The sequence below is a fragment of the Saccopteryx leptura genome, chromosome 11, assembly GCF_036850995.1.
Source record: "Saccopteryx leptura isolate mSacLep1 chromosome 11, mSacLep1_pri_phased_curated, whole genome shotgun sequence".
NCBI lineage: Eukaryota > Metazoa > Chordata > Mammalia > Chiroptera > Emballonuridae > Saccopteryx > Saccopteryx leptura.
Genome location: NC_089513.1, coordinates 40,727,402 through 40,740,883, shown reverse-complemented (window position 1 = coordinate 40,740,883; position 13,482 = coordinate 40,727,402). Strand labels below are relative to the sequence as shown.

At 41.3% G+C, this 13,482-nt stretch overlaps 1 protein-coding gene across 3 annotated transcripts in view; it reads left to right on the top strand.

The window, feature by feature from the left end:
• The window catches only part of TAF4B (TATA-box binding protein associated factor 4b), a 132,435-nt gene extending 122,848 nt beyond the window's left edge, over positions 1-9,587 (top strand). For all 3 annotated transcript variants that reach the window (XM_066353442.1, XM_066353443.1, XM_066353441.1), the window contains one exon: positions 7,710-9,587. In XM_066353442.1, the coding sequence (XP_066209539.1) occupies positions 7,710-7,877 (168 nt within the window). In that variant the 3' untranslated portion in view covers positions 7,878-9,587. The remainder of the gene's footprint in view (positions 1-7,709) is intronic.
• The last annotated feature ends 3,895 nt before the right edge of the window (positions 9,588-13,482 follow it).

Here is a 13,482-nt window from a genome sequence, read left to right as displayed (position 1 = left end):
TTTTAACTAGGTGATGGAAGGAGAGACCTGAAACTAGGATTACACTGTTTCCTGTTTATAAGCCTTCCATGCCTCCCAATTGACTAATGAATTAATTTATTAAAGTCAGGCGAACATTTATAGAATATATACTGCATGCCAGGCATTGTTCTCATTTAATTTTCAAGCCAGCCCTATGAGATAATTACTGTTACTGTCACTATTTTGCAGATTAGGAAACTGAGGCACAGAGAAATGATGTAATTTGTGTGAGGTTGCTTATGGAGGAGGTGGCTAGTGCTTACTGCTCTCCAGTCCTCCTGTGCTGCCTGAAACAGTCCCTCGCCCATAGCAGATGCCCAGTAATACAGCTCACTTTTGAAGTGAATTAACACACGGACTAGCATGAAGCAAGTTGCCTTGGATGGCGGCTCTTGGAAAGAGAGGCCCATAAGAAGACACTGAGAACCACAGCAGGATTCCTGGAGCCTCTGACCTCACACAGACATGATTTCTGAGTCTCAGTTAGGATAGTATTATAAGGAAAAGTGAAAAGAATAAGTAGAAGAGCTTCTAAAGTTTTACTTCACAGATCTTTCCTGTTAAGTTGAAGGAATAAAAATTTAGGTAAGTGGTTATTTTTAATTAGTGTCATTATTAAAATGGTGTTATTTCTTTGAAATTGGTGACTGAGGGTGTTCATTTTTTTTTTATAAGAGCAGAAGATTTTATAAACTCGAAAGTTTTCTTATAAAAATGAGAAACTTTGTTTAGTGATATAATTGAACAAATTAATGAAGGCTAACTTAATTGACCTGGCAGTGTTAGAGTATGTTAACATTTAGGTTTCATTACATTTCCAAGAACATCTGCTGTGCACTTAATAGGCCGTTATTTTATTTCATCTTCATTGAACTTCATCTTCCATTTTCCCTCTTTCTTCCAGGTGAGGAATTCAGATTAAGGACTATCCTTATGTAGAAAGTCAATTGGGAAAACCCTCTAGTTCAGAATAAATGGTACATTGTCACACAAGTCTTTTTTTTTCTTCTTCTTACAAATTCTGGGGTCTTAACTACATTAGTGTTCTTTGTCTTTGACAGTGTAGTGTGACAGGAATCAGTTCTAAGTAGCTTTAGGGAAAGAACTTGGTGGGATGGAAGAAAATTAAAACTGATGATGAAAGGGCAGGTTTGAGTTATGGCTTTAAGTTTCCTATACATCTATACCCCCTTACCATGGTCAATTGAGTAGGAGCTGATTAGTCTGCCAGATCACTGTGAAAATGACAAATCAGATTTTGGACTTTTCTAAATCATAAGCACAGGAATAAAATGCTATGCATTTATTTCTAGGTTCAAGAAAGACTGACTTTCTAAGTCAGTCATTATTTGGGAAAGAATGCTATCACCTTCGTAAAGTTGTGAATTATGAAAGACATTTCTGTTGGGTTACTGAATGTCCCTTGGGGTTGGTTTCAGTTATAACATTGCCTCAGGCCTTCTGCTGCATCCTGTTGGAATGACCTTCTTTTCAACCCTGTGCTGGCAGCTGTAACATGGCTCTGTCCTCTGGATCCTTCAGGCTTGTCACATGACAAATATGAACTGTGACCCCTTTGTTCCTTACCCAGATTATTAGGTCTCTGTAATTTTTTTGTTTAATAATTTTGACTTGTTTTCTTTTCTCTTTTCCCCTTCTTTGCTTGCGTTTATATTTTGTACTTAGTCAAGGTTTTTTTGGTGTGTTTTATTTTTTTTATTGAAGTATATAACATGTATGCAGAAAAGTACACAAATCATATAGGCACACTGAATTTTCACAGCACAAACACACCAATGCATACAGTACTCTGATCAGGAAAGAACATCACCAGGAACCTTCTAGTCACTAGCCTTCTCTCCCTCAAGGGGAATCATTATCCTGACTTCTGTAGCTGTGCCTGTTTTTGAACTACATAGTAATGGAATCAAATTGTATGTATTTCTTTGTGTCTGCATCCTTCCATTTAACATTTTTGTGATAGTCATCCATGTTACTCAGTTTGTTGTTGCTGTATAGTATGCCATTTGTATGAATATTCTATAGTTCTACTTTTTGGGGTTTTTTGACGGGAGAGAGAGAGATGAGAAGCATCAACTCATAGTTTTGTTTCTTTAGTTCTTCATTGGTTGCTTCTCACATGTGCCTTTAGTGGGGGGCTCAAGTGGAGCCAGTGACCCCTTGCTCAAGCCAGTGACCTTGGGGTTTTGAACCTGGGTCTTCAACATCCCAGGTTGATGCTCTACCCACTGCACCACCACTGATCAGGCTGTTTATTCTGCTTTTAATGTGCATTTTGGATTATCTCTAGTTTAGGGCTGTTAGGAAATATAGTGCTGAACATTCTCATACATGTCTTTGGGTGAACATATGACATATTTCTGGGTGTTCACATAGATGTAGAATTTCCAAGACATAATGTCTTCATATAATTGTTTAATTTCAAAATTCATATAAAACACTAAACTGATTAGGCAAAATCTTGGTAGGAACATAAATAGAAAACATAAATAGCCCTGGCCGGTTGGCTCAGCGGTAGAGCGTCGGCTTGGCGTGCGGGGGACCTGGGTTCGATTCCCGGCCAGGGCACATAGGAGAAGCGCCCATTTGCTTCTCCACCCCCCCCCCCTTCCTCTCTGTCTCTCTCTTCTCCTCCCGCAACCAAGGCTCCATTGGAGCAAAGATGGCCCAGGCGCTGGGGATGGCTCCTTGGCCTCTGCCCCAGGCGCTAGAGTGGCTTTGGTCGTGGCAGAGCGACGCCCCGGAGGGGCAGAACCTCGCTCCCTGGTGGGCGTGCCGGGTGGATCCCGGTCGGGCGCATGCGGGAGTCTGTCTGACTGTCTCTCCCCGTTTCCAGCTTCAGAAAAATACAAAAAAAAAAAAAAAAAAGAAAACATAAATAGATTTAGCTCTAGCATAATATATCCAATTTTTGGCTAAGAAACGTGCCTCTATTGAAATGTACTTTAATTTTAAACAGATAACTTTTATATGTGACAAAATTGCCACTAATTGCCCATGACATACTTTATTAACTTTCTTCCTAATGTGTACTTTTTAATCCAAAGCTGAAAGCTGGTAGGCCCATTCTGGAAAAATCTTAAAAAATATTTTGATGGTGATAATTTACAACAGTTAAGATCACATTTGAGTTACACAACCTCTGAGTGGTAATGTTAGCAGGGACAAGTGACTCGTTAATAAAGTTAGAGTCTGACATGTATCTATCTGTACAATCACATTCATTACCAAGAACCCTGCAAAAGTGAAGAGAGACTGGCCGTGTACCGTAGATGGGCTCCAGGATAAGCAGCCAGGCAGTTGTGCAGCAGACGGTCATCTCTTTGTCTTTTATTAAAATGTAGACTTTCCAAAATCTGTTCCATGGCTACTTTTGAACAAGTTTAACCTAAGCAATATAGAAATATGATTGTGATACCATGTTGCCCCCAAACTGAATAGTGTCTCTTTTTTTTGTTTGTTTGATTGTTTTGTTTTGTGACAGAGACAGAGATAGCGAGAGGGACATACAGGGACAGACAGGAAGGGAGAAAGATGAGAAGCCATCAATTCTTCATTGCGGCTCCTTAGTTGTTCATTGGTTGCTTTCTCATATGTGCCTTAATCCAGGGGCTATAGCAGACCGAGTGACCCCTTGCTCAAGCCAGCAGCCTTGGGCTCAATCTGATGAGCCTTGCTCAAACCAGATGAGCCAGCACTCAAGCTGGCGACATCGGGGTTTTCAACCTAGGTCCTCCGCATCCCAGTCCGAGGTTCTGTCCACTGCGCCACCACCTGGTCAGGCCTGAATAGTGTCTCTTAAGGAAATTTGATTTGACCTTTAGGTGAAGTGCCCCCAGTCATTTGTGACCATGCATGAATTAAGTTAACTTATTTTAACCATAGTGTTTTGGAGATCATGAAAAGGACTTTCCTCCCTTCAAACAAAACAAAACAAAATGCCAGATATGTAGGGAGAATTATAATTTGGTGTTTATAAAAGGACAGCAACAGAACCAGAAGATTGCTTCCTATGCAAGGTGAATATTTTTCTTGTGTAAGTCTTTTGGGTGGAGAAAGGAGGGTTCTCAACCCTATCAAGATATGTTTGAAACTAGAAAGCCCAGCGGTCATACGAAATGACCACTGTTATAGATATTATAAATTGTAATTAAAATGATTTGTGCAAAGGTCTCTGCTAATTCAAACTGAATTACCCAGGGCAGGCAGCGAGGACGCCCCTTTGCTTACTGCCCCACGGGATTTCCCCCTTCTACTTGCTTAATTGCTTAAAGTAGAGCACAATGAAGGAAACCACTGGCGGTACATTTCTTAAGAGCCACCGCTAGCTCAATAAATAAAGGTTATTTAAATAATAAAATGTTAATTCACATGTCAAAGATCTCTTTGTACACAACATTTCTTGTGTAGATCTTTCCATCATTTTTAAGCTCGCCTTGCAGAGGACCATCAATTATTTTTAATTTTATGTCCGTTCTTTCACGAACTCTTGAACAGGCAACATAAAGTTGACCATGTCCAAATGCAGGCTCAGGTAAAAAAATGCCAACACGCTTAAGTGTTTGGCCCTGAGACTTATTGATGGTCATAGCAAAGGCAAGTTTTACAGGAAATTGTCTACATCTCAATTGAAACAGCAACCCTGTTTGAGATGGACCCAAATCAATTCTTGGAATGACATGTATTTCACCTTTAGAGGAGCCAAAGACTTAGCTATTATGACATTTTTCAATTGGAGAACCTCTAGTCTTGTACCACTGCAAAGACCCCTTCTGGTGTTAAGATTTCTTAACAGCATAATAATTACTCCAATCTTTAACCTCAATTTGTGAGGTGGCATGCCAGAAGGCGGGGCTATTTGAATGCCGTGGCAACTTCACCCCATTGGCTAGTACAGTTATGCAAGCAACCAATAAGCTATCGGCGACAAACAGACACTTAAGCCGCATATAACAAAGATACCTGCCTGGTGGTGGTACAGCGGATAGAGAGTCAACCTGGGACACTGAGGTCCCAGGTTCAAAACCTGAGGTTGCTGACTTGAGCATGGGCTCATCTGGCTTAAGCACAGGCTCGCCAGCTTGAACATGGGATCATCAACATGATCCCATAGTTGCTGGCTTAAGCCCAAGGTCACTGGCTTGCACAAGGGGTCACTCACTTTGCTGGAACCCCTCCCCAATTAAGTCACATATGGAAAGCAATCAATGAACAACTAAAGTGATGCAACTATGAGTTGATGCTTCTCATTTCTCTCCCTCCTTGTCTCTCTTTCTTGCAAAAAAAAAGTTTTTGAAACAAAATATGATTTAAACAAATGAAAGAATCAAAGATTTTGTTTTACAAAATTATTCTTTGGGAATTCTGTATTTTTATTTCTTCTTCCAATCTTATTTTTTTTAAAGTGATATGTAGCCGTACTGGTACTTAGGAAACTGTCTTCGTACAGGGTTTTATTCACTTTTTAAAAAATTTATTGTGGTGACTTGGTAATAAGATTATATAAGTTTCAAGTGCACAGTTCCATGCTATATATTGCATTGTGTACCTACCACCTAGAGTAGAATCTTCTTCCATCCCCATATATTTGACCCTCTTTACCCTTTACTACCCCACCCATCTTTCCTCTGATCTCTAGTAACCACCATACAGTTGTCTGTGTCTGAGTTTTTGTTTGTTTTTCTTGTTTGTGCATTTGTTGCTTTCAGTTTTATATCCCACATATGAGCAAAATCATGTGGTTCTTGCCTTTTTTTTCTGTCAGTCTTATTTCACTTAGCATGGTATTCTCCCATCCAAGTACTAACCAGGCCCGACCCTGCTTAGCTTCCGAGATCAGACGAGATCAGGCGCGTTCAGGGTGGTATGGCCGTAGACAGCATGGTGTTCTCAAGATCCATCCATGCTGTCGAAAATGACAGTATTTCATCTTTTCTTATGACTGAGTAGTATTCCATTGTCTGTGTGTGCCACCTTTCTATCCAGTCATCTATTGGGGAACAGTTAGAACTCGCATTGGTTCTGTTTTAAAACACTACATTCAGTTTGGGAAATATGACTGTTAATCTACATTTATCTGTGTACTCAGTACTAAGTCCTAGAGGTCATTGAAACGATAGTGTCTGTCCTCGGAAAGTTTTAGTGCCTATGCGGGGGAGGGTTAACCTGAACTGTAACACTATGTATGTAAGGTAATTGCCACAGTAAGAATTACTTGCAGGAAGAGGGAGGGAAAGTAAGCCCATTTGAAATGGGCTTAAAAGATGAGTAGATTAGCCTGGAGTGGCCTTTCACTGCTGTTGGCCTTTTGGCTAGAGTTAAGATGCTTTTGTAAAGTAGTGATGGGAAGTAAGTCAGGAGGGAAGCCAGTGATGAGTTAGTACCTGATGGGATGGATATTATAGCACAATGATTAAGAACACCCCCATATCAAATTAGAAATTGAGTCCTAGCTCAGTACTGCTATGTGATCTTCAACAGTTTATCCTGTCTGAGCTTAGTTTCCTCATTTGATAAATGGGACATTACCCATGTAACTTAATACTTTTTTATTCTTTTTTTTTTTTTTTTTGTATTTTTGTATTTTTCTGAAGTTGGAAACGGAGAGGCAGTCAGACTCCTGCATTTGCCCGACCGGGATCCACCCGGCACACCCACCAGGGGGTGAAAGCTCTGCCCATCTGGGCATTGCTATGTTGCAACCAGAGCCATTCTAGCGCTTGAGGCAGAGGACACAGAGCCATCCCCAGTGCCCGGGCCAACTTTGCTCCAATGGAGCCTTGGCTGCGGGAGGGGAAGAGAGAGACAGAGGAAAGAGAGAGGGAGGGGTGAAGAAGCAGATGGGCGCTTCTCCTGTGTGCCCTGGCCGGGAATCGAACCTGGGACTCCTGCACGCCAGGCCGACGCTCTACCACTGAGCCAACCTGCCAGGGCAATACATTTTTATATAAAAGAAAAGAAATGGCTGGAAGGTATTTAACAAGTGCTTAAATAGCTACTCTGGAAAAGGGGGAGCCATTGAAGGTAACTTATTTGGACCAAAGTGTTTTAGAGACTATAGAAAAGGACTTATGTCCTCTGCATCCAAACAAAACAAAACGAACAAACAAAAACACAAAATGTAGAGGAAATAATTATAATTTGATGGTTATAAAAAGGTAGTAATAGAAAAGGTAGTAACAGAACCAGAAATTTTTGAAATATGGAGTGGTGAAATCCGAACCATGTCTTTTATTTTTATAATTGACATACAAAAGACTGATAGGTTTTTACATACACATACAGCTATGAAGTCATGATCACAATCAAAATAGTTAACCATGCCCGTCAGTCCCAATGTTTTGTCTAAGACCTTAAAAAGGAAAGTGTGACCTGTAATATGCAGCAAAGAACGGAATAAAGTAGAGTCTGCAAGGAGAGAAACTGGTGAAGAGGCTCTGGCCATGGTCAGGTGAGACAGGAAGAATGAATGAGGTCCTGAGCTAGTTGTTCTGGCAGTTGAGCACCCCGCCCCCAAGACCCCGGTCTCCTGGAGGACAGGGTTGAGCATGCGTCATGATATTATCTCAAACACTATGCCAGTGGCCACAGGCTCTTGATGAATTGACAGGGCTTCCTTTATGGAAGATTGCTTATTTTAAACTTGATTCTCCCTTTCTTCTCTTTAGGGCTTAAAGGACAACCGTCTTGTTTCTGGGACCTCCTGCCTGACAGCCACCAAACAGTTGCTTCATCCAAGAATCACGAGAGTCTGCCTCAGGGACTTGGTGTTCTGTATGGAACAGGAAAGGGAGCTGAAGTATTCTCGGGCGCTGTACCTTGCCCTTCTGAAGTGACTGCTGCACTCCAGGCAGGTCCTTGCTGTTTACCACCAGGGCAGACCTAAGGAGCAGTGTGGCGCTGTTCTGAGATGTTGCTTTCTGGAAAACACCAGGAGGGAAGACCGTTTGTTTACAGTTATAAACTTCTGTTAAGTCTTACTTATACATCCCATGGGGTCCTTAATGACCAGAATTCAGCTTTGTCTTCTGAAAATTGGTTATGAAATATAGTTTACACAGAAGTAGGCATCTGCCTACCTGTGCATTTCATCACAGCAAGGTAAGGCTCTTTGTTACTACCTGCTTTATTTGCAAACTGTTCACAGGTGAGGTGCCATTCCCTAATGCAGCCTGGACAGATGCAGGGGAAAGAGGAAGTCCCTGCTCACCAAAGAAATTGCATTCCGTCCTGTACAGGACCTGTCTCAACTGTCAGGATTTCCAGGCTGGAGTCAGGATTCCTTAGCTAATTATGACAGTTGCTTTCTGTAGATGAAGGTGACAAACCACAGAGGTAGGGTCTGTGGTGACTTTCGTCAGCTGAGTCTCAGTGTTGTGAAAACTGAGACAAAACGGGATAGTTTGGCTCAGGTTGCTTATTCTCCAGTTCATGTCACTACATGCTGTGTCTGACACCAAGTGAGATGACGTCCTTGTTAGGGAAACCTTTAAATTGGAGCTGCTGGTACACCTCATTGGAAAAAGGGAAAGGTGGAAAATATTAGAAGGAATGGTGCGGCCCAGCATCCAAACTGATGAGAGGAGAATGAGGATGGAATCTTAAACCGGGAAATGTGCTGCGTGTGCCCAGGGGGCAGTGCTGGAACTAGAACACGAAGCCAGCTGGGCATGCTCCGTTGAAAGAAAACAGTCCCGGCCCCACCAACCAGGAACGTGTTACCAGGCCTTTCCAAATTACAGTCTTTCAGAATGAAGTTCTTTTTTGTTCTGTGTGTTGTTTTAAATCTCAATAACAGTTTTGTAAAATATTTTAGTTACCCTATGTTTTAAGCATCTTGTTGCATTAAAAAAAAAAATCCTAATTGGTGATTTAAAACTTTTTAACACTAGGGATTCTATTTTTGATTCTATACTCAAAAGATAATATTAGCATTTCTTAGACTCTTGGCTCTAAATATATTATGAGAAGCATGTTATATACAGGTTTGGGCAAAAGTAGATTTACAGTTCGTATGGAAAATAATACAATAATTAATAAATAACAATACAAGAGTAAACTTTCACATACAACTGTAAACCTACTTTTGTTTCACTATGTATATTCATCTGAGGAGGGAGCTGATACTTTGTAAAGCAAACCTTGTTTTGTTTTTTGTTTTGTTTTTTTAATTCCACCTGTGTGGCATATAGCTGGTCACAAATAATAGCTATAGTTACAGTCACATAAAGAATAAGTTCTTGAAGATAGTTTTTTAAAAAATGAGAAAGCTCTGCTTCTCACAAAAAGAATTCCAGAGGAAAAGCACCTCAGATATGTTACTCTTCATCCTGTTCTCCCCACAGGAACTGTGCGGCCATGCTTGTACTCCAGTAAGTTTTAGATTGGCCACATTTTCTGTTTCAGCAAGTTATTGTGTAAAAGGTTATAAATTATGTATATGTTAAGAGTACTTTATGAAGAGATCTATACCTAAAGTTGTTTTTGTATATTTAAATGCTTAGCTTTATTTTTTTGTAAAGTGCAGCATATTCTCATATTTGTGTATAATCTTATCAATCAGATGTTTAAAATTATTTCAAATACTTCATTAAAATAATTATTTTATTATAAGAATAACTTTGTAAGTCTCTGACTTTGCAGGCGGTATCTTTAGTAGTCAGCTCTGCAGCTGGGAGCTGGGCGGTGGTGCGGCGTGTCTGCTGGATCGTGGGGCTCTCTTGTCTCCAATTACTTAAACAGTGTCAGGTTTTGGGTTCCAGAGCCTCACCGCAGATCCAAGTTTTACTATATCACTTTCTTTGGAATAGTTGTAAATTTGCCATGTTCTTTGACTCACAAAGTTTAGCATATCCATTACAAAACCTGTCTTTGGCCCATCAAGGTTTTCTCACTCAAGTATTCTTTTTCAAAGTTTATTTATTTTATTTTTAGCAAGATAGAGAGAAGCAGCAACTCTTAGTTGCAGCACTTTGGTTTGGTTGTTCATTGACTACTTCTCCTATAAGCCTGGACCCTGTATCTCCAGCTGAGCCAGTGTTCCTCAAGCAAGCTACCCTTGGGGTTTTGTCTATGATCCCATGCTCAAGCTGATGAGCCCACGTTCAAGCCAGATGAGCCCACACTCAGGCCGGCGACGTCGGGGTTTCAAACCTGGGTCCTCAGCATCCTAGGTCAATGCTCTACCCACTGCTCCACCACTGGTCAGGGTCAAAGTTTATTTTTCACATACATTTTAACACTTTGTCTTGAAGTATGTCTTATACACAAAATAACGAATACAGTGTATCCAAGTTATTCTTCTGCTCAGTTTGCAAAATGGTGGTCTTGGGATGGATTTGATCTATAAATGACTTCTCCGTGACTCAGTGTTGACAATGTTTTAGTTCACAAAAATCTGTACTTCTACTTCTGAAAAATTAGAAGATCTAGAATCACTAAGTATAGCCCTCTGTATGGTAATGCATTGGAACCAACCAGTGGCTGTCCTGTTTAGGTATGGGAGCACATCAGTGGTGGGATTCAAATAATTTAACAACTGGTTCTCTGCCCTAATGACCATTTTAAGTATAAAAAAACCAATATACTGAAAGGTAGTTTATTATTTCATGCATTTAATACTTAAGAACAATAAAAGGGGTACACAAAACTAGATTGTTGTTATAGAAAGAATATTAAATACCTGACAAAAAAACAATAAAACCGTCATTTAAAATACTTCTGAATTGCTTCTTGATTGGTGTCCTCACTGCAATTTTTTTCATCTATGTATGGAAGGAACATCACTACGGGTGCTTAGAATACGCTGTTGCGCAGATGAACGTTGAAAAAGAGTAAGGAATGTAAATTTGTGATTTCCGCATTGGGCGGCTACCCAGGTGCCCACCTTAGAGAGAACCCTGATTACAAGTGCCGTTTTAACAACTGGTTTGCCCAAACTCAACAAAAAATTAGATATCAGTTCTGCGGAACCAGTGTGAACCAGCTGAATCCCCCCACTGGGGCACATGAATACCTTCCCTTGTCACATCCCTCGAAGCAGTGGAGTTTGTGATCCCCTGCCTTCAATATATCTCTTAGGTAATGAACCGTAAAGGGGGAAAATACCAGAAATTCTTTATCTATTTACTTTTTATAGCAACCTCACTGAGGCATATTTTATGTATAAAATTCACCCATTTCATTCATTTTACTTTTGTGTGTGTGTGTGTGTGTGTGTGTGTGTTTGTATTTTCCTGAAGTTGGAAACGGGGAGGCAGTCAGACAGACTCCCACATGCGCCCACCAGGGGGCGTTGCTTTGTTGCAACCAGAGCCATTCTAGCGCCTGAGGCAGAGGCCACAGAGCCATCCTCAGCGCCCGGGCCAACTCTGCTCCAATGGAGCCTTGGCTGCGGGAGGGGAAGAGAGAGACAGAGAGGAAGGAGAGGGGGAGGGGTAGAGAAGCAGATGGGCGCCTCTCCTGTGTGCCTGGCCAGGAATCGAACCTGGGACTCCTGCACGCCAGACCGACGCTCTACCACTGAGCCAACCAGCCAGGGCCTATTCATTTTACTTTTAATATGACTGACCTTTTCAGTGGTCTCCTGAACATCTGTAAGATCCTTCTCAGTAAAAGAAGCCAAGTTTAATATTCCTTTAAAGCCTGTATTTCTTGAAACCTGCATTTGGGGTAATTTTTTTTTTTTTTTTTGTGACAGAGACAGAGCTAGACGGAGAGAGGGACAGGTAGGGACAGACAGGAAGGGAGAGAGATGAGAAGCATCAGTTCTTCATTGCAGCACATTAGTTGTTCATTGATTGTTTTCTCATATGTGCCTTGACCGGCAGGCTCCAGCAGACCGAGTGACCCCTTACTCAAGCCAGTGACCTTGGGTCCAAGCTGGTGACCTTTTTTTTTTTTTTTTTTTGCTCAGACTGGATGATCCCGCACTCAAGCTGGCGACCTCGGGGTCTCGAACCTGGGTCCGCAGCATCCCAGTCCAACGCTCTATCCACTGCGCCACTGCTTGGTCAGGCACTAACAATATATAACAATTAACTAATATAGATAACTATATATATTTTAAAATGTATAATATAACTAGCAACTAAATTAACTAATATAGATAGCTACTGCTATTATTTCTATTTTACTGATAAGGACACTGGTGTGTTAAGAGATTTGCCAATTTACCTTTTTTTTTTTTTTTTTTTTTAGCGAGGGAGAAAGGGACAGAGACAGATAAAAAGCATCAGCTCATAGTTGTGGTACCTTAGTTGTTCATTGATTGCTTTCTTATGAGTGCCTTGACTGGGGGTGAGGTAAGAGGCTCCAGCCAACTCAGTGACCCCTTGCTCAAGCCAGCAACCTTGGGCTTCGAGCCAGTGACCGGGTCATGTCTATGATCCCATGCTCAAGTTGGTGATCACATGCTCAAGCCAGTGACCTCGGGGTTTTGAACCTGGGTCCTCAGCATCCCAGGCTGACACTATCCACTGTGCCACCACCTGGTCAGGCAAGAAATTTGCTAATTTAGTGGGAGTCACAGAATAAATAGGGCAGTTGGAATTACAGAACCGAGGTCTGTACAACCCCAGAGTCTGCATTCTAGATTTCTACACTAAGCTGGGGGTTTGTTGTATTATTTTCTGTTTTGTTTTCTAATACTTCAGAGTTCATTTCTGTCCCATGTGATAGCACTTTAAATATCTAAGGATAGCTTGACTGGTGATGGCACAATGGATAGAGTGTTGACCTAGAACGCTGAAGTCCCTGGTTTGAAACTCCAAGTCGCCAGCTTAAGCTATGGGCTCATTGGCTTGAGTGCAGGGTCATCAGCATGATTCTAACATCACTGGCTTGAGCCCAAGGTTGCTGGCTTGAGCAAGGAGTCACTGGCTCAGTTTAAGAAACAATCAATGAACAACTAAGGACCACAACTATGAGTTGTTGTGTCTCATCTCTTCCCCCGCCTTCTAAAATAAATAAATAAATAAATAAAAAGAACATAAGTAAATAAATATCTAAGGATAGCTGTCCATGTTTTCCCCTACCCTTGGTATTGCCCTTTGTAGACTGAACTAGAATCCACGAGGTAGATTGTAGTTCTCAGTATTAATTGTTCTCTTGGTCCTAGTCTGTGCTAAAGGCCATATTAAAACATGGTTCCCTTTGGCTCACATGTGTTGTCCCCAGCCCTGCCCTGCCTGCCAACCTCAGCAGCAGCTTCGAGGGTATGTGCTGGCTCTAGGTATTGACTTTGTCACTCATACAGTAGCCAAGTTGCTGAAGCCAGAGAACGTGATTGAGTACAATGGGATTCTTTCGCCATCCACAGACGCAGCAGCCTAAGAAACTACGCGGTTCAATTTAAGTTTGGAGAAGAATTTGAAAAGATAGCAAAGACCTGGATAACAGAAAATGCAAGAGCTCGGTCACTGGGATAATGACAAGACTCAA